The sequence below is a fragment of the Macrotis lagotis genome, chromosome 1, assembly GCF_037893015.1.
Source record: "Macrotis lagotis isolate mMagLag1 chromosome 1, bilby.v1.9.chrom.fasta, whole genome shotgun sequence".
Taxonomy (NCBI): Eukaryota; Metazoa; Chordata; class Mammalia; order Peramelemorphia; family Peramelidae; genus Macrotis; species Macrotis lagotis.
The window spans coordinates 812,753,253-812,773,636 of NC_133658.1; the positions used below are offsets into that span (position 1 = coordinate 812,753,253).

Sequence of the window (20,384 nt, forward strand, 5' to 3'; positions counted from 1 at the left end):
ATGGCAACAGCTCAACTGTAGGCATGAGGTATGAGAAAACCCAGGTGTGGAGTCCAAGTTTCCAGTGAGGTCAGAGAAAGTATAAATATGAGGCCATGGTGAGGGGAGTGCTGGAAGTGAAACTAACACTGTAGGACCCCCCAGATTAATTTTGTATTAAAATTTACTTTAAAAAAACACAAAATGGTTATGAGGTCATTGAGTTCTCCCTGTGTAGGTTGGAAAACATTGCTTGATTAATTTTCTTCAACAAAGTTCCCACCCCATCTCTCCCTCCCTCCCAACCCTAAGACCTATAATTTCATTTTTAAAAGGCATATCTAGGAAAAACTAATGCAGAACTGCTTCCTCTCCACCCTAGAGTTTTAAAGCATTGCCTAGGGTTAAGTGATTTGTCAAAATCTCTGAGTCAGTGGGGTCAGAGGCTAAATCTGAATTTAGTTCTTCCAGACTAGAGAGGGAGGCCAGTTCTCCATCCATTATGCAAAATTGCTTCTGGCAACAACAATTTGCTGCAGAGGCCAGACCAGGCTTTTGAGTGATTTAGGGCCTAGGTAACATTTGAAAATTAAGATAAGGATATTTTTTTTTGTTAAAATGGGTGACTCTCTGGCAAGGGGAGGAGAAGAGATTCTGGTGGAAATGTAGAAGATGTAAAAATCAAAGAATGAATAAAAATATTTTACAAAAAAAGAAAATTAATGTGAGATGGATGGGCAGGGAGAGAATTAGTGACTAACAACTCTGCATTTAAAAAAGCCCCCCATTTTGTGTATTACTACTCACCCCAGACTTTGTTAGAGCTTTCACTCCAGTTTACCACAAAATAAATACTCTGAACCAGATTGCTATTTTCTGACATTAAAATTGAGTGCATCTCTTCTGACTAATGGATCAGTTCCTGGACCAAGCAGAGGGCTATTTGGAAATAGGTATTACTTCATCTCTAAGGAAAATAGACATTCTACAAAGATCATAGAGCATCAGAACTGGCAGCAGCCTCAGAAAGCATCTAGTCCAATTCACTCATTTTTTAGATGAAGAAAATGAGGCCCAGATGTGATTTGTTTAAAGTAGAGGTTCTTAACCTTTCATGTGTGTCCCAATTCCCTTTGACAACCTATGGATTTCTTCTCAGAATTACATTTTTAAATGTAGAAAATAAAATTATAAAGGAAACCAATTATATTGAAATAGCTATCAAAATACTTGAAATAACAACATGGCTAATGTAAAATAAGTTAAACACCATTGTACATGCACAACCTATATCAGTCTGCTCACTGCCATGGGGAATGGAGTGGGAAAAGAGGATGGTAGAAAAATGCAGACCTCAAAAGCAGCTTACAAAAAGGAGGAATGCTGACAACTATATTTGCACATAATTGGCAAAATAAATAAATAAATAAACAAGCAAACAAACAAATAAATAAATAAATGTTTGGAAAATAGTTCAGGGACCCCACGTTAAGAACTCCTAATCCGAAGTCTAACAAAAATATAAGGAGGAGATTCAGGATTTGAACTCTAAGGCTTTTAACTCAGACTCAGGACTCTTTTTGCAGTCCCACATTCCCTCTCCTAGCACTACAAATCCATAGAAAATCTAAACACAAACAAACAAAAAAAAAACTGGTCCACATTTTCATGTAATCATACTCTGTTTTTTTTCTTCACAAAAATGTCCATGTTGGCATTTTAAAGTTGCTATTCCAGGGGATTTTTTAAAAATTTTTTTCATTTATTTAAGGCAATGGGATTAAGTGACTTGCCCAAGGTCACACAGCCAGGCAATTATTAAGTGTCTGAAGTCAAATTTGCACTCAGGTCCTCCTGACTCCAGGGCTATCTACTGCACCACTTAGCTGCCTCCTCTTTAAGCATTCAAACTTTTTGCAAAACTTCCACTTGCTACTTATTGATTTCCTTGAAATAGATTTTCCTACCCTACGTTTTGAATGTCTCAGTTTTCAAGCTGTGAAGTTGATTGGTTAGTAATTACAATTTTATTTATTGTACTACCATGAGGGGCTTACCTCTGCCTGTAAACAAAGTGCTGATTTCTAAAAAATGTAAAGAGAATAAATTGTTACTGCTGAACAACATACAGACAAATAGGAATTGTCATCTGAGCCACAGAGAGGTCAATTCAGTTGTGATAGAGGCAGCTATAGAGTCAGTAAATGTTACATACAGATCACGTATGATTCTAAACTATTCATAAAGGCAAAATCCGGTTGTTTCAAACTGTACAGTTAGAATATAATGGCCATTGCTCTAGTGTAGAACTATAGCAGTATTTAAAAAAATCTCTATTCAACAAACTGTTCATTCTTATAGATAGGTTCAAATATATATACATATATATATATATATATATATATACACACACAACTAATGTTTTAGAGAAAATAATAGGGAGGTCAAGGACAGATGACTTCAGGGAAAGAAACACTGAAGAATCAAAAGATATTATATATGGAAAGAAACTTAGAAATTGCCATATTAGAACACAGAGGAGGGGCGGCTAGGTGTTGCAGTAGATAGAGCACTAGTCCTGGAGTCAGGAGGACCTGAGTGCAAATCTGACCTCAGACACTTAATAATTGCCTAGCTGTGTGGCCTTGGGCAAGCCACTTAACCCCATTTTCCTTGCAAAACCTAAAACAAACAAACAAAAACACAGAAGACTTATTCAACAAGTAAGGACGTATAATTTAGCACCCAATATAAGAATGAGGTGGTAAGAATACAAAACCAAAAGTGAAACAATCTCTGCCTTCATGGAGTATACATTTTATTGAGGTGATATGAGGGTGAGACATAAACAATATGTACATATAAAACTAAATACAAAATATATACATAATTTCTGGGGGAAGGACACTAGTAACTGGGAGGAACCAAGATAGCTGTCCTCTGGTAAAGGCTTAATAAATATTTATTGACCAACTGACTCAGTGACTTGAACTGAGTTGTGAAAGAAACCAGGGATGTTAGAAGGAAGTAAGGAGGATGTATGCATTCCAGGACAGAATGTAGAAGGAATATCATCCATAAGGAATAGCCTATAGAGATGGCTCACACTTTCCCACCACCATGACTTTGCCTGAGTGTTCTGTTAGCCTAGAGCAACTTCCTCAACCTGTCAATACTCTCTTCTTTACCATCTCTATCCAGGTCCAATAATAATTCTCCACAAACTCTTTCCTGGTCCTTCCTGATCAGTGATGGCTCTCTTCACCTCAGAGAGCACTTTATAAATTTTTTAAATATGTTGAATAGTGTTTGTATTCTTTGGTCATAGTATAAGCTTCTTGAAGGTAGGGACTAATCTTGTCTCATACGTGTTTCTCTCCTATGCACCCAATTTAAGAATTTAATATTCATCTAGTTATAAAATAGATATTGCACACACAAATAGATAACAGATATGGAATAGCTTATATGGCATCACAGAATTTTGGACTTGGAAGATATCTTAAAGATTCTCTAGTTCAATTTTTGGAGCCCTGGAACATAATAGATTCAAATCTATATATATCTAAATAGATTTAGTTATGTAGTTCTACATTGTAATATAGAGGTAGATATGCACACACACATATATATGTATAGTTAATTGGCAAATTATATTTGTTCAAATTTACATAGATAGGTGATGCAGTGGATAGAGCACCTGCTCTAAGTTGGGAATACCTGAGTTCAAATGTGACCTCAGAAAATTACCTAGCTATGTGACCTTGGGGAAGTAACCCCATTGCCTTGCAAAAAAACAAAACAAAAAAAATTACTTTAAAATTGTATATAGATAGTAGTTTAAGATTTGCAAAGCATCTTTATCTCATGTAATAGTCAAAGACACCTTCATTCTTTCACAAATGATAAAACTGAGACTAAAAGATTAAGCCTCCTCCTCCCTCCCTCCTCACAGACACACATATAGCTTTAAACCTGGGAATCATATCTAGGTCTCTAGAGTCTAGAGAAAGGTTGGAGAGAAAGCACTTAAAAAAATAATCTGTAATCCCTAGAGGCCTTGTAGGCATATGCAAAGGAGACATTGTCTCCTTTTTTGTTAAGTGGCACAGTGGATAAAAGCCCTCAGCTTGGAATCATAAAGACTGGTCTTCCTGAGTTCAAATCCAGCTTCAGAAACTGACTACCAGTGTGACCCTGGGCAAGTCATTTAACCTGGTTTCATCAGTTTCCACATCTATAAAATGAACTGGAGAAGGAAATGGCAAACCTCTTCAGTATCTCTGCCAAGAAAACTCCCAAATGGGTGATGAACAATCAGACCTGATTGAAATGACTGAACAACAGCAACAATTGGCTATCTAGTGTTCCAGGAGCCTAATTAATTTATTTCCTTGCTTTCCAGAACCTGGCAGTACTCGATGCTGGATAAAGGGCTTAAGTATTTAGGAAATCTGAGGAAGTGGAGCCTGGCACTGTCTCTCCCCGCCCCCCACCCCCAGGTTGTTAAGAGAGATTAATAGAATAAACATCTGTAAATAAAAAGGTAGGGAAAGTGTTTCCTTTTCCCTGATAAGGGGATTAGAGAAGCAAACCAAAAGGCGAGGTATATCCCTGCTAAAGAGATTAAGGAATAAACATAGATAAAATGACTTTTGAGTTCCCTGAGCCTTAGAGTTGGGAGTACTTACAAGTTGGTTTGCAGGTGCAGAAAGTCGATGCCAGGAATTATTCAGGGGCTATAAAAGAACTTTCCAGAAGTGAGCTTTCCCAGGTGATTATCTGGAGACTGGCCCTTTGTCCCTGAGATATACAACTCATAACATACCACTTCTTGATGAAATTTGGCCAGCAGAGAACTTCAAAATCTATGCCGGAAGGGAAGAGTTTCTTCACCAGGAGTTTCTCTATATACAGGTGTGTTAGCTTGAGGAGGTTTTATTGTTCCTGCCTCCTGTGGCAAAATTAGTGTCAGGGGAATGTGGGAAACTCCCACTTGTTTGTATAGCTGTGAGATTGTAGCTTTGAGCTGTAAACTTATTCTTGGTCAGTCAACAAACCTTTCATTAAGTGCTTAAATTTCTAAGTACTAAGACAAAGACAGTACCAGCTCAACTTCTAATGGGGAGAAGAAGACGGGGAGACAGCAGATAAATAATCAGTTCAGGAAGCAACCCTATGAAAACATTGGGCATCTAGGTGGTGAAGTGGTTAGAGCACCAGCTTGCAGTCAGGAGACCCAGAGTTCAAATCTGGTCACAGACACTTCATACTCACTAGCTGTGTGACCCTGGGCAAGTCATTTAAACCTGATTGCTTTGCATCCAGGGCCATCTCCAATCATCCTGATCCATATCTGGCCACTGGACCCAGATGGCTGTGACCTAGCACAGCCCCCTCCACTCAAATCCAAGTGCTTGTCATGGCATCACTTCCCCTGATGTCATGATCTTCCTCCAGAAAGAAGGACAAACACTGTCATCCTAAATGACTGAGGGCAGATAATTACCAATGAACAACTTCATTCAGTCGATATTTATTTTTCTATTTTGTGCATTGGATGCTAAACACTGGAGTTACAGGAAGAGTTGAAGGATAGTCCCTGCCCTCAGGGAGCTTACAATATAAAGAGGGAGACAATATGCAAATAAATATATACATATAATAGAATGAATAGAAGATAATAAAGAGAGAATAAATAAGAGGAAACAAATAAGAAAACACTAGAATTGAGAGGCTGGGAAAGGTCTGGAGACCCTCAGGGACCCATGGTGACCCAATCACCCAGTCAATAAATATTTAGTAAGGGCAAAGGCCCTGTGCTAAGTGCTGGGGGGATGCAAAAAGAGACAAAAGGCAGTCCTTGATCTCTAGGAGTTTACAGACCAAGGATGGAGACAAGATACAATTGGAACTAACCAACAGAGGAAAGGCACTAGAAACCCAAGGGATGATGACAAGGAATGGGACTTCTCATTGACAGCCAGAAAGCACTGATAGCCAGTGGTTAAAAATATTTTTATTACCAAGAACCCAGATAAGTTCCCCTCTATCTGCTCTTTCATCCTCTTGGTATTTCCTGCTAGCATCTTAAAAAATAAAAGCTTCACTAACTGTGTGTGCCCTAATTTACTGAGAGGGTCTTGCCCGGAGGCATGGCACATTTCAAAGATTCTTCTTGATTCTCAAGAGAGAATAAACACTTAGCGGAAAGAAGACTCCATAAGCATGGCTTCCAATGGAGTTCATTTGGTGCTTAATGCTATTAAAACCTAAACATCCAAGGATAGGGAACCTTTCTTCAAGCTGCTCAATCCTTCAGACAACAGACTGCATTGTTAGAAATCATAGGGAAAAATCAGCCTTCCCCTGCCTAGGGGAGCCTCTTTCTCTCTGTTTATTTTGATCTTACATATCCTTAGCAGGCTTCCTCAAGTTCCAACACAGCCTTTGGCACTCTATATGTTCCCGAGGACAGCTAAGTGACTCAGTGGATGGAGCTGGAGTCAGAAAGACCTGAGGCAAATCAGGTCTTCCTAGCTCTGTGACCCTGGGCAAGTCATTTCACCCTATTTGCCTCCTCTGTATAATGAACTGGAAAAAGAAATAGCAAACTACTCCAGTATCTTTGCCAAGAAAACCCCCCAAAGGGTCACAAAGAGTCGAACATGACTGAAATGACTAAACAACAACATGGATAATAATCTATAGCTATTTCTCTCTTTAGGTGTGTGCCCATTCTCTCCTCAAATAGGTATACAATACAGAATGTGCCAGTATATCCTAATGACAATGACAAGGGGAAACCAAAGGTATCAAGAAGGGACTTCATATATCTTGGCTAAGTTTTTCAGAAAGAAATCTTCTTGTAATGACTGAACAAATCGTGGTATATAAATGTGGTGTAAAATTGTTGTTTTGTAAAGAAAGATGAAAGGAATGATTTATAAAAACCTGGGAAGATAATGGTACAGAGTCAGATAAGAAGAAGTGCAAGCACAATTTACCTAGCAAACATTATAAAGAAATATAAAATTTAAAAGACTTAAGAACTCTGATCAATGCAATGACCAATTATAGTTTCAATGATTGATCATGAAGTAAGCTACTTATTTCTTAATAGAGAGATTGAATGAATGAGTTTTACTTGCTTTTGTATTCTTTTATAAGGATTTTCAACTTTTTTTGAGGGGGTATTTGGGAAAAACAGGGGCCTAAAATAAATTATTCATAAGCAACAGATATAACTATTCCCTCAGGACAGCACTGAGAAAAAAAAAAGTTCCTACCTTTCTTATTTCTTGTTCATATGGGTAAATCTCTGCTTCATAAATTGAAGTACAATTTGTAATTATTAAGGAAGTAGGTTTGTATGTAAAGCATTTTGTAGATTTATGATTGTTATCAGGTATCAATAATAAAGTATTAAAGTACTATACAGACAACAATTATTATTGTTATCAGTGAAGTGCACACAGAATATAGGGTAGTTCCTGGCTGGCAAAGAACAAAGTGTTATGGGCCCTTAATGTATTCATTGATGGAATGGGTTCATTTTGGGGGGAGGTGAACAGACTTCATACTTACCTTAAAGCCTTTAAATTTTGGTTATCATTTTGATCACAAAGATTTGTTTACCAATTGATGGCAACCTTCAGACACTGAATAACATTGAACCAGTGCTGTTTACCATGTGATTAACTGCCTTTTTAATATGTCCTATTCTACTATAAAACTATAAACTCCATTAAAGCAATGACTTCTTGTTCTCAGCTTTGTGCCTTTACATCTGCTCTACAAACATTAGATATTTGACACATTTATTGACTGCCTGATCAATTGATAAAATGAGAGTTCTTTGTTGATAGAAATTTATAATGGGGATATTTTAAATTTAGGATACTATTTCCCCATTCCAAATGGAAAATGATGGCTCAGATTGAGTTTAAATAACCATTCTTTCTGTTTCAGTCAAAACAGGGTCTTCTCTTCTCAGGTTGATTTTTTTTTTTTTGGATTAGATAAAAGAGGTCATTTTTTGATTCATTTCTTACTTAGCCTTAAGCACCAAATTGGTGATCCCTCAGACAAAGTGAGACCTGGGAAAGATCTTAGCTTAAAAAACCCGAGGTCTCCCACTGCATACAAGGCCATCTCCAGTCATGATCTTTATCTTGCCACTGGACCCAGATTGTTCTGGAGGAGAAAGTAAGACTGGTGACTTTGCACAGCCTTGCTTCACTTATGTCCAATTCACTTGCAAGTCTAGCCATCGCCTTCCTGATATCATTGGTCCTCTCTGAGAATGAAAAACAAACAAACAACCAACAACAACAAATACCTTCCTGGATATGGATTTACCATTTCTGCCATGCCAAAGCAATTTAACTCCACAGAAATTCTGAGATTTAAGTGCTCACATTTAAAATTTAGTAATCAGCTACAAATAATTGGTACCACATATCCCTCCCTGATTGGTTCCTTCCAAGTCTAAATCTATGATTCTGTATTATTGGCAGTGAGGCCAAAGACTCCCAGGGAAGAATAAGTGTATATATATTTAGACAGAATGAGAATGAGTAGAGTTCCTTCACTTAATTTTTTTCCCCTTAGTTACAAGTTTCCATTTTGAGGCAGGAGAACAGGAGGAAGTGAAAATAGTGATATTTCCAGTAATAACTAGAATATAAAAGCAAAAGTCATCAGTAAAGTCTATAAAAACAAAACAAGGGTCTGGATTCATCATCATCATCACCATTTAAATGTGCGAATGAATGAAAATGTGACATCACCTTGATTATTATGAGGAAGCTGCTTCATAAACTGTAAGGTACTATAAATACTTATATAATATACATTATGTTTATATAATCTGTTATTATTGAAGTATATATAGTGCCTTATAGTTTCTGAAGCAATTTCTGTTTCCTTTTATATACACACACATACACACACATGCACACACACACACACACACACACACACACAAATTCCTTTACTGTTTCCTCATCACAGTGATTTGGTGGTACAGGTATAATTATTCCTTTTTTATAGACAATTCCTGAAGTCTCTCCAGCTATAAAATTCTACAGTCTGGAGTGAGTTTAATTTTGGGCAAGCCCAAACTATAAACCATTTTTGTTATTAACCTTCTTAATGTCACATTATTTGATAAGTCTTTTGTGACTTTTAGTCACATAATCTTCATTGTTTTCTTAGCAGAAGTTCTGTTCATTAAAGAAATAAAAATGTGGACAGAAACTAACAATAACAAGAAAAAAAAGAGACTACAATGACAGAATCTTAGAGAGGAAGGGACCATGAAGATCTTATTCACCTCTACCCGAAACATGAATCTCCTCTTAATGTCTCAAACCAGGATTCATCTAAGCTCTGCCTAGATTCCTCCAGTGATGGTGAATTCATTACTTGCTTAAATTGGTAAATGTACCATTTAAATTGTTCAGTAGTTCTTTCTTTTAAATTGAGGTATGACTCTTCATAGCTTCCCGTCTTTGGCCCTGGTTTATTTTCTGATTAGAACAAGACCTCTTGGATATGACATTCCTCAAGCTATTTGAAGAACCACTATCATTCCTGCTGTAACTTTTTTTTTGTAGACATACATGTTTTTAATGGCATCATGAACAAGATGCCTCCAATAAATCCTCCTCTGATGGTTTATCCATCAAGGCCCAGTGGGTGGCCTTGTCTTCTCAAAGACAACTGCACCAGATGACAAAAGTTGGCTGATCCAGGGTCAAGTTGGGAAAAGAACTAAACCAAAACAAAGCCTTGAAAGGCACACAAGGGTGGAATGTGTGTCTGAAGACTAGATACATCAGAGAGACTCATCATCAAACTGACCTCAGGGTATGCATTTTTCATTCAGAGCATCCTGAAAGACATTTTAATAAATAAATCATAGCAGATTACATAAGTAGAGAAAACACCCACATCATTGAAATCATATGTTTTTGAGTATTCAACTGTGATCTCATCAATGTGGACATTCCCTCCAAAAATGCAGATCCCAATCCTTCCACGAGCACCACTCCTGTGTGACTCTTGTCTGTGTCCTCCCATAACTTTACTACAGGGGGTTTATATACTACACTGTAGACTTTCCTTGCATTCTTTCAACATTTTGGGGATACCAGATGATAACAGAGACGACTGACCCAGGTACACCTCATTCTGTCACCAGCCTGTCAGGCACCTAATGACATCCTTTACATTCCTTCTGTGTAAATTTTTTGTTTATGACCTGTGGTAGCAATGTCCTTGGCCACTAGGATGTAAAGTGTTAAAACCAAAGGCTTTCATTCATTCATTTCGTTATGAATCAAGCTTAAGGGAGAAATACCTAAATTTGTATTCAAAGGACAACTTTGTTAATTGATTCCTTTTGATTCCACAGAGATAAGGGGAAAAAGTTGATTTCACTTAACAAGGGAGCACTATGTTAGCTGGTTTCTTCTATTGATTCCCTGTTGTTTGGTCACTTTACATCCCAGACAACTCTTTTCAGGCTTAATACACAGATCATATATTAATGAGAAACTCACAGTAATCAATAGAGAAAATTGGCTTACCCAGAACTTAACAAAATCATAGAATTTTGGAGATGTCTTAGACCCAGTTATTTTTAGATGTAGAAATTGAAATAGCCTCTGAGGAAGGTGGTATAAATAGTATTATCTTCATTTTAACACTGAGAAAACTTAGCAGCAAAATGAACTGATCAAGTAATAAAGAACACCAGGTAGGCTTTGTACCCAACCCCTTGCCTCCAGATTCATCAATCTTTTTTCCCCTGGCAGCATGGCATCTTGTAGCAGGCCTTTAATCTTTGCTAGCAGTATGAAATTAGTCAAGGCCTTTAGCATCTCTGAGTCACAATTTCCTAACAAATGGAATGGAGATAAGATTACCCAAATTGCATTTTTTACAAAGGCTACTGTTGGGAAAGCACTTTGTAAATCTCTAAGATATGTTAGTCACTGTTTCTCCTATACCATAGTTATTCAAAGGAAATACTTGTTTACTTTTACTTGTCCACTAATTTAATCTAATTGTAATTAGTAGACTGTTCCCATGATTTAAGGCTACTGAAGCAGGGTGCAAAGGGTTTCTTTTGTGTCTCTTCTATGAAAGGAAACAACTGCAGAATGACTGCAATGCAGCATCTTGATGCTGCCCAGCTAATACTTCTGGGGGTTTTGTGCCATAAACAAACTCATCAATCCAAAAAATGCTTCATCTTCAACTCCATCAATTCTAGGGCCTATGTATTTGTTTGTCTGTCTGTCTGTCTGTTTTTTAACATTCCAAATTGGACTATATTTTTAACTTTCCCAATTGTTGGAAAGATGCTATCTAGGCTCCAAATTACCTGCACAATTAGGGCTTTTAGTACAGGTACCTACAGTGTTTCATCTTCTAGCTCAGGCTTCTGATTAAAAGTCTTTCTAGAAATAATTCCTTGACTGAAGCAGTGAATGACAGTCTCAAAAAGAATCATTAGATATTTGTTATTAGGCTTATTTCTTTACAGTTAAATTTTATTCAAGGTAGAGTCCCTTAGATCTACTAGCCTACTCATTATATGTGCTAGGAGTTGCATTAGGGGCTGGTGAAATAAAGCTTAAAAAATGACAGAGTCCCCATCCTCAAGAACTTTAGAATCAGAGAGACTTGCCCCCAAAAAGAAACAACAAAGACAAAATAATTGAGTTTTGTGTCTTTAAAAAAATTGGTGAGAACTTTTGGCAGTCTAGTGAAACTTACAGGACCATTATCAGAAAAAAATTAAAAATAATTTTTAAAAATGCTAAATTTCAGTGAGAGGTTAGTGAAAATAGAAATTATTTTTCCATCTAAGTTTATGGGTTCCTTGAAATCCATTAATGAACTAAAGGCTTTCAGGTTCAGAACCCCTACTTTAGAGTTTAAAATAGGTTTTTCTCACAGCAATTTGTGAGGAAACTATTGCAGGTATTATTATCTCAACTTGACAAATGAAACTGATTATCAAAAGATTTCAGTGAATTGCCCAGGATTACCCATATTTCTCCCTGTTTGATGTAATGTAAAGAGCACTGAATTGGGAGTAAAAAAGAAAAAAAAAACAACAAAAAACCCCAACTGTTTCCAAGATCCAACCTTGAGATTTGAATGGCATGTTTTCCATTACTGATACCTCTCCAGTTATGGTTAAGAACACATCCTTGGTGATAACACAGCATATTGGGGATATGAACATGCTCATGTGTGCACATATTAAAGACTCAGAAGATGGGTTCCAGACTGACCTTCAGGTTGGTATTGTGCTATGATTGTCACTATCTGCCCTGCCCCCCCTTATAATGTGAATTATAATAATTTGGTATATTAGATGTGATTTCACTAAGTTATTTATATTTTCATTTATATATGTTCTTTCGAAATAAATGTTTTCCTATTTCATGTTTCATTTATAGGCCAGGCAAAGTATTTTTTTCTCCACAATAATATAAATTTAATTCAAAGATTTTCAACTGGTTTCCATGTTTGATAGGGTTTGGGAGGGACATGTAAATTTTTTCTACCAGTGTTGAACATGGTCTTGATTATCTCAAGTACAACCTATTTCTCTTAAGTCTCTCTCTGTTGCAGAGGGTCTTCTATAAGGACCCATCTCAGAGACCCATCTTAATAAAGAAACAATTTAATAACCAAAATAGATTCTCAAGTCAAGGAAGGTCTTTTCACTAGCCCCTAGCAAACATGCTTATTTAAGCTGGCATATCTTTGAGTATACAATTGCCTATGGTCAAGAAGCCCCCGTTCCCTTCTGATCTCAGAATGGATTTGGAATCGAGAGAATCTCTGTTTGAATCCCAGTTCTGTGGTTTACTACCTGCAGAACAGTGGGCAAAAGTCCCCAAACTCGATTCTTTTTTTTTAATGAAGGGGCTAGACTTCTAATAAATATAGATGACTTCTAATGACCTTTATAGTTCTAAGTTAATGAGTCTCTTCCCTGGTCAAATTGAGCACATCCTTCAACTATGTTAACAAGTCCAATGGTCTTCTTGAAGTTTTTCTAATGTATAATCCTGAATAATCTATTAACACTGTAATCAAAGACTTTAATGTTGAGTGAATCATGATGCCATGAAAACCCATTTTAATATATGCTACCTAATTTGTGTCTACTAATATTGTGTTATTTGATTTGGGTTCAAGTCCTGAGTTCTAATGCCCATTAGCTATATAAATTTGGGTATATTACCATGTATTTGAGTCTCAGTTATCTCATTTCTAGAATGGGGATAATAACTGTACTTCCTGCCTTATGGAGACTGCTGTGGTGGGAAAATTACTTTGTAAAACCTACAATGCTAAAGAGATATGAGGTATTATTCTTGTCCTCTAATCATGTCATGTTAGAATAAACTCTCTGAAGGTATGGTCTGTGGAATATAATTCTTCTAGAATCTCCTGAAGAGTCCAATACCATGTTAGTCACAGAATAGATGCATAAAATAGAGAATAAATTGAAGCAGAAATATAGGTAGAAGGTACACTCCTTGATGGCAAAGGCTATTTCCCCAGTATCTAGAATGTACTTAATAAATATGTGTCTACTGATTTATCATTACCAGTCAGTTCTGCAGGAGATTAGTGAGGCTGCATCTCACTACTATACAGATGACACCTTTGGAGTTAGAAGTGTTTAGTGGTAGCATAATTGCTCTCTTTTTTATCTCTTTCACTTTCTTTGTCTCTATCTCTCCATCTTTGTCTTCTCTATCTCTCTGTCTCTGCCTCTGCCTCTATCTTTCTTTCTCTCTTGCCGGATCTTTGTCTCTCTTTCTGTCTCTCTCCACCTGGCCCATCTATGGAGCTGAGAACTCTTCCCACTGCTCACTAGCTTCACTTGAATTTCAGGGAAATCAGTACATCAATCATCATTTAGGTTGATAATGATCTCTCTTTGAACAAGACTGAAATAAAATGGGTCCTCTGGAAATAGGAAGTTGAATTTAAATGAAATGAATATGCTCTCCAAAATAGGTTAAGCATTTCTTTGGAGAGTAATAAAGGCAGTTCTGTTACCTATCAGCACAGTCACTCTTATTGATTGTGGTATAAAATTGTGATCTATGTTAAATATCTTCCTGCTTCTCTCCTTTAGAAAAGCAGGGGTGACATGGTATGCAAAGTATTGGACTTGAAATATTTAAATTCCATCTCTGATATTCACCAGGTGGCTGTGGGCAAATTTCTCAACATCACTCTTATAGGTCCTCTTTTTCTCCTCTCACCCAGTTACCACCCTAGTCGCTGCCCTGATCATCCCTGATCAGAAATATTACAAGGCAATCTCTAATTGGTCTCCTTGTCTTGGTACATCTTCATTTCAATCCCTCCTCCATTCAGTGACAAAGTACCAGGCTTGATCCTGTCACCCTTCTACTCAATGAATACTTTTTAACTGTTATTTATATTTATGTTGCAGAGGAAGGGGTCAATGATGCCCCAAGGAATTCCTGGAATGATCTCCCTTCTCACTTCATCTCCTGACTTCCTTTTCTTCCTTCAAGACACAGTTCAAAGACCACTTTCTGCAAAGGACCTTTTCCAGTCTCACCCCCCTCCCTATTCCTTCTAAAGCCTCCCTTTGAGTTTACTGTCTATTTAGACCGTAAAAAAATATAACTTGTAGATATATAGTTGCTTGCCTGTTACCTTCCTCCATTAGGATATGAGTTCCTAATGGCAGAAACTGTATTTTTTTAATCATTCTTTTTATGCCCTGGGCTTAGCCTGATGCCTGAGATGTCATAGTAAGATCTTAATTGTTTGTTGACTTGATTTGATTAGCTGTGTGAGCTTGGACAAGGCACTTAACCTATCCAGGTCTCAGTTTCCTTGGTGAAATGAGGCAATTAGCTTCTACAGTCTTTTCAGATTTACTATTATCCTATTTATTATAGATGTAAAGAAGGTAGGGAAAAACAAAAGTCTCATCTTTGCCTGACCTTCAGGAAATGTCAAATAGTACATATCCAATAGAAGCACGATTAGCCCTATGGAACATTCTTTTTTAAAGTTCTAGTTTGTCCTGATATCTTATTGTCTAATCTTGCTATCTCTTTTACTTTGTTTCTTCCTTAGGGATATTATTTCTCTCTCATCACACTCAATTTGGATCAATGTATACCATGGAAAAAATGTTAAGACTGGCAAATTGCCTTCTGTTGGGGGGGGGCAGGGGGAGGGAAGTAAGATTGGGGGAAAATTGTAAAACTCAAAATAAATAAAATCTTTTTAAACAACTACCATTACATGTAGTTGGATAAATCAATAAACAAATATTTTTTAAAAGAGTAAAAAAAAGTTATAGATTGCCTTATGAGATGATTTAAATTGATGCTATTGTGAATATTAAAACACCAAGAAAAAAATAATCGTTAGGCTTTAGGGAAGCCTTGAGCCACATTTCTACATAAATTTCAAACAATGACAAATCAGAGCTTTGTTAAAATGACTATCTAATCAAAAAAGGCAAGCCACACAAGCAATCTGTATTCTTTTGGGGGGGGAGGAGGGGAGAGGATGAAGAGGAATTTTTTGTTTATTTCTTGTTTGTGTTTTTTCTTTTTTTTTCAGAGGTTCTTTTAAAATCAGTTTAGATGATCTTATAAGACATGTTCTGAAAATTAGCTTTCTGATAAAGTATAGCACTACATCCCAAATTAAGCAGATTGCTTAAAGGAATGCAGCAGCAGATCAGAGGATGGATGAAGATGTAAACTGATAGAACTAGGGCATACTGGTCCTTTGTTGTAACCCATAAAGCCTGAAACGATATCTGTTCAAGGTTATTTGCACAACTGTCCCAAGTTCTCTTGACTTCCATTTGGGCGAGGGATGGTATTCAGGCAGGAGGCTACCTACTGCCTTTACTATCTTATCGGCTCATAGAATCCTACAATGAGAAATTCTTGGACCATGAGAAAAGACTCAGTAGGCACTTACCCTGCACCTTGGGTGTTGCTAAAAACAGACATTTGAAAGCTGAACAAAGCTAACTATGCAGAAAATGTCAGAAGTGCCTAGAAAAGACGTGACTTCTTTTTGAAGCACAATTCATGTATCAAATTGCACTGTCACAGGTCTCTTTGCTTGCCATTGTAACATGGACACTTTACAGCCACTCAGCTTCATTAGATGCTAGGCATGTGAACTGAGAAGAAAGGAGAAGATCTCATGGAGTAGAGTAGGAAAAAATGTCTCTTGTTTTTTTTCAAATAGGTATCTGAGTAATGGTGTTTCCCCCTTCTTTTCCAGTTAGTTTGGGGGTGGGGAGGAGGAGAGGGGGGCTGCCTCACTATTCTGAAAGACAATATTTTTTTTCTAACTCAACAAAGTATATATTCCAATATTTTTGTTTAAATGTAGCTCCTCTATTGTGGTATTTATATTTATGTCGCAGAGGAAGGGGTCCATGATGCCCCAAGGCAATGGATGTCCACCTCACAATATCACACAGCAGGCTAACAATTCTTGATGTTGAAAAGAAGATGAAAGGAGGCATTCTCTCTCCAGGTACATGGAAACCTCACTATGCTGACATCTTGTTTTCTCTTATCAGCACTCTGCCACATCCACTTACTAAAGAAGATTGTTCCCACCCTCCCCATCTCCCCACCTTCACCCCAGTGCCTTGGGGTAAAATAGGAGCAAATCAATTTTCTTGAAGGCAGCTAGGTGACCCAGTGGATAAGGTCCTGGGCCTAGAGTCAGGAAGAGCTAAGTTCAAATTCAGCTTCAGACATTCAGTAGTTATATATCACTGGTTTTGTTGTTTTTCAGTCATTTTGAATTATGAGTTTATCTGGGACTTAACATTCTTAATAAAGATACTGGAGATTGCCATTTCCTTCTCTAGTTCATTTTATAGATGAGAAAACTGAGGAAAATGGGGTTAATTGACTTGCCTAGGATCACATAGTTAATAAGTATATGAGACTAGATTGAACTCACAAAGATAAGTTTTCCTGATCTTGGGCAAATCACTTAACCCTCTTTGTCTCAGTTTCCTCATCTGTAAAATGAGTTGGAGAAGGAAATGTCAAACTACTCTTGTATCTCTGCAAAGAAAACCTCTAAAATGGGGTCATGAAGAGTTGTACAAGACTGAAACAACTGAACAATAACAATTTTCTTAACAGCAGAAATCACTTTTCTCATACTCTTTATATGTTGACTTGTATAAAATTGAATGAATCAAGGATTAACCCCCTTTTTTTAGAACTACTAAGTAATTTACTGAATGATGCCTCTCTTCCCATTTAACTCATTGTACACCATTCTGGTCAGAGACACAGAGATTTTGAAAAGTCCACAATTTGAGTAACTCCAAATTCCATCAGCAGGCACAAGAAGAATAACAATAATTAACCAAAACTAGGGGTGGGAGAGTGTAAGAGAAAAGAGTGCACATCCATAAGTCAAGTTAGCCATAAATAGTTAAAGGAAAACAGAGAGGAGAGAAGATCTCTTCCAGAACATGGGTGATTTAATTCTTAATTGCTTAAGTGTTTTTTGTAGTTTTTTTCAAGGCAATGGGGTTAAGTGACTTGCCCAAGGCCACACAGCTAGGTAATTATTAAGTGTCTGAGGCTGTATTTGGACTCAGGTCCTCCTGACTCCAGGGCCAGTGCTCTATCCATTGTGCCACCTAGCTGCCCCTTTAATTGTCTGTATTTATAGCTTCCATTACCAAGATAATACTTATAAGAGATATGAATATAAAATAATGAAACTAATGCCAGGTGCCATTTGATTAAATTCTTATTTTTAAGCAAATATTTCCAAATGTCTGGAAGCAAAGAGGTAGCAAAGACAGGCAAATGTCAGTGCCTGAGATTTGAATGGCATGTTTTCCATTACTGATACCTTTCCAGTTATGGTTAAGAACACATCCTTAGTGATAACACAGCATACTAGGGATGAACATGCTCATGCGTGCACATATTAAAGACTCAGAAGATGGGTTCCAGACTGACCTTCAGGTTGATATTGTGCTATGATTGTCACCGTCTGCCCTGCCCCCTTTAGGGCCGCTGCAGCCTGCTCATGGGAGGCTCCACGAAGGTCAATGCCATTCACCTGCAAGAGAGGATGATGAAGATGTTTCACTCAGTATGACAATGTGAACCCAGAAAAGTGAAAACCCTGGATATAAAGTGGTTGGGTAGGTGAGGCTGCATGGCACACCTCAGAATCTCTCCCCTTTCTTTCTCACAAAGTCAAAAGACATCTTAATTGGAAGCAGGCTCAACAACCAGTATGTTCTATCTATAGTGGAAAAAAAAATCCCCCCTCTTCAGAAAGATCAATACAGCACAGAGATTAAACAACAATTAAAAAATGCAGAGTAACATGGCAGGCACTAACAACTAGGAGGGAGACAGAGAAAGACTGACACTTGACTCGAGACATGGAAGAGGCTAGTGATGCTAAGAGGTAGAAATGAGAGATGTTCCAACCATGGGTTGGTACCAAAGACCCACTCAAAAGCATAAAATTGGGAGATGGCATATGTGTACAGGGAAAAAGCAAGAATTCCAGTCTAACTGAACTGTCAAATTCATGAGAGGGAGGAGTAATATGCTTGGAAGGATAGGCTGAAACCACATTGTGAAGGACTTTAAGTGCCAAGAGGAGTTTATATTTTATCTGAGTAGACATGGGGAGCTACTGAAGATTCTTGAGTAGAGAAACTGTGTTGGTAAACTTGGACTTCCATACCTTTCCATTTCATTCCATTTCCTAGTTATTTAAGTGCCTGATGGATGTAAAGCATTATTCTAGGGTAAGGGGAGATTAAAGATGAATGATAATAAATATTCATTTATTTAACTTTTGGGGGGGGGTTTCAAGGTAATAGGATTAAGTGACGTGCCCAAGGTCACACAGCTAAGTAATATTAAGTGTCTGAGACTGGATTTGAACTCAGGTCCTCCTAACTGCAGGACTGATGCTCTATCCACTGTGTCACCTAGTCACCCCTTTATTTAACTTTTTAAAAAAAGTTTTCCTCAGAATAATCTCAAGAGGTAAAGAGAGGATATATTTTTATTTGTTTTTTTATTTAATTATATTTTATTTTTCCAATTACATGTTAAGAAAAAATTTTCGGTTGTTTTGTTTGATGAGATATTTTTAGATTCTTTTTTTTTTTCAGCTGAGGAAAACTAATCTCAGAGAGGTGAAATAGCTAAGCACCAGATAGCAAAGAGAATGGAGCTTTAGGCTTGGAGTCTGGAATCTCTGAGTTCAAATACTACCTCAGATAATGACTAGCTTACTGTTTGATCTTGGACTTAACTTTTAAAATGTAGGGACTGGCTTCAATTGGTCAGCTCTAAATCTATGATTCTATGACTTCAGAGCAGAAGTAGGTTATAATAATGAAACTATGACAATAGCTTTGCTCCAGAGTACTAGATTTAGTGGGAGCCTATGCCATCTGCAGGGCAGCCAGTTGGCACAAAGTAAAGAGCATCAGGATGGAAGCAGGAAGACTTATTTCCCTAATTTCAAATGTGGTCTCAGACACTTAGTAACTGTGACTTTGGGCAAGTCATTTAATTTTCCCTCAGTTTCTTTGTCAAGAAAACCCCAGTGGGGTCTCAAAAAGTGATGGTGTTTTGTCCTTTGTTTGGAGGAAGACTATAGCATCAGGGGAGGTGATATCACAATAAGAACCTGAATTGGATTAGAGTGAGGGAGGTTGTGCTAAGTCACCAGACTCACTTTCTCCTCCTGGGACATCTGGTTCAGTGGTCAAAAGTGAATGAGGATAATTGGAGGTGACCCTGGACGAGAGGTAATCAGGGTTAAGTGACTTGCCCATAGTCACACAGCTAATAAGTGGCAAAGTGTCTGAGGTTGGATTTGAACTCCCATCCTCCTAACTGCACCCCCTTTCCAGTTGCCCTTCACAAAGAGTAGGGCACAACTGAAACAATCAAACAATAATACCATCTGCAATCCTTTAGAAATGTAGAGCCAACATTTCATCACTTAATTAATAAAAAATGATTAAAATCAGAAGGTATCAAATGAATGACTTCAATGCATTCTTTCCTTTCTTACCCAGTTCCCCATGGCAGAAGCAGCAGCTTTAGAGGTTTCATCTGCCCCTTCCCTCCCCTGCATTTTATGTAAATATAAGATAGTATGGTAATTGGGGATTGTGATAATTGTGATAAAGTTTTGAATTATGGTTCTTGAAGGGCTAGGATTTGATGAAAAGTCTCTCAATCCCAGGTCCAGAATTCTTTCTAAAAATCTTTTTCCAAGATAGGGATCTTGGCCTCAGGGAGCTTTCAATCTTTTTTTTT

The 20,384-nt window shown here is 37.4% G+C and overlaps 1 protein-coding gene across 6 annotated transcripts in view; it reads right to left on the reverse strand.

Moving 5' to 3' along the window:
- The window catches only part of LOC141508420 (disks large homolog 2), a 2,787,507-nt gene that overhangs the window by 495,829 nt on the left and 2,271,294 nt on the right, over positions 1 to 20,384 (reverse strand). For all 6 annotated transcript variants that reach the window (XM_074217018.1, XM_074217021.1, XM_074217022.1 and 3 more), the window contains one exon: positions 18,042 to 18,144. In XM_074217018.1, coding sequence (XP_074073119.1) covers positions 18,042 to 18,144 — 103 coding nt within the window. The remainder of the gene's footprint in view (positions 1 to 18,041; positions 18,145 to 20,384) is intronic.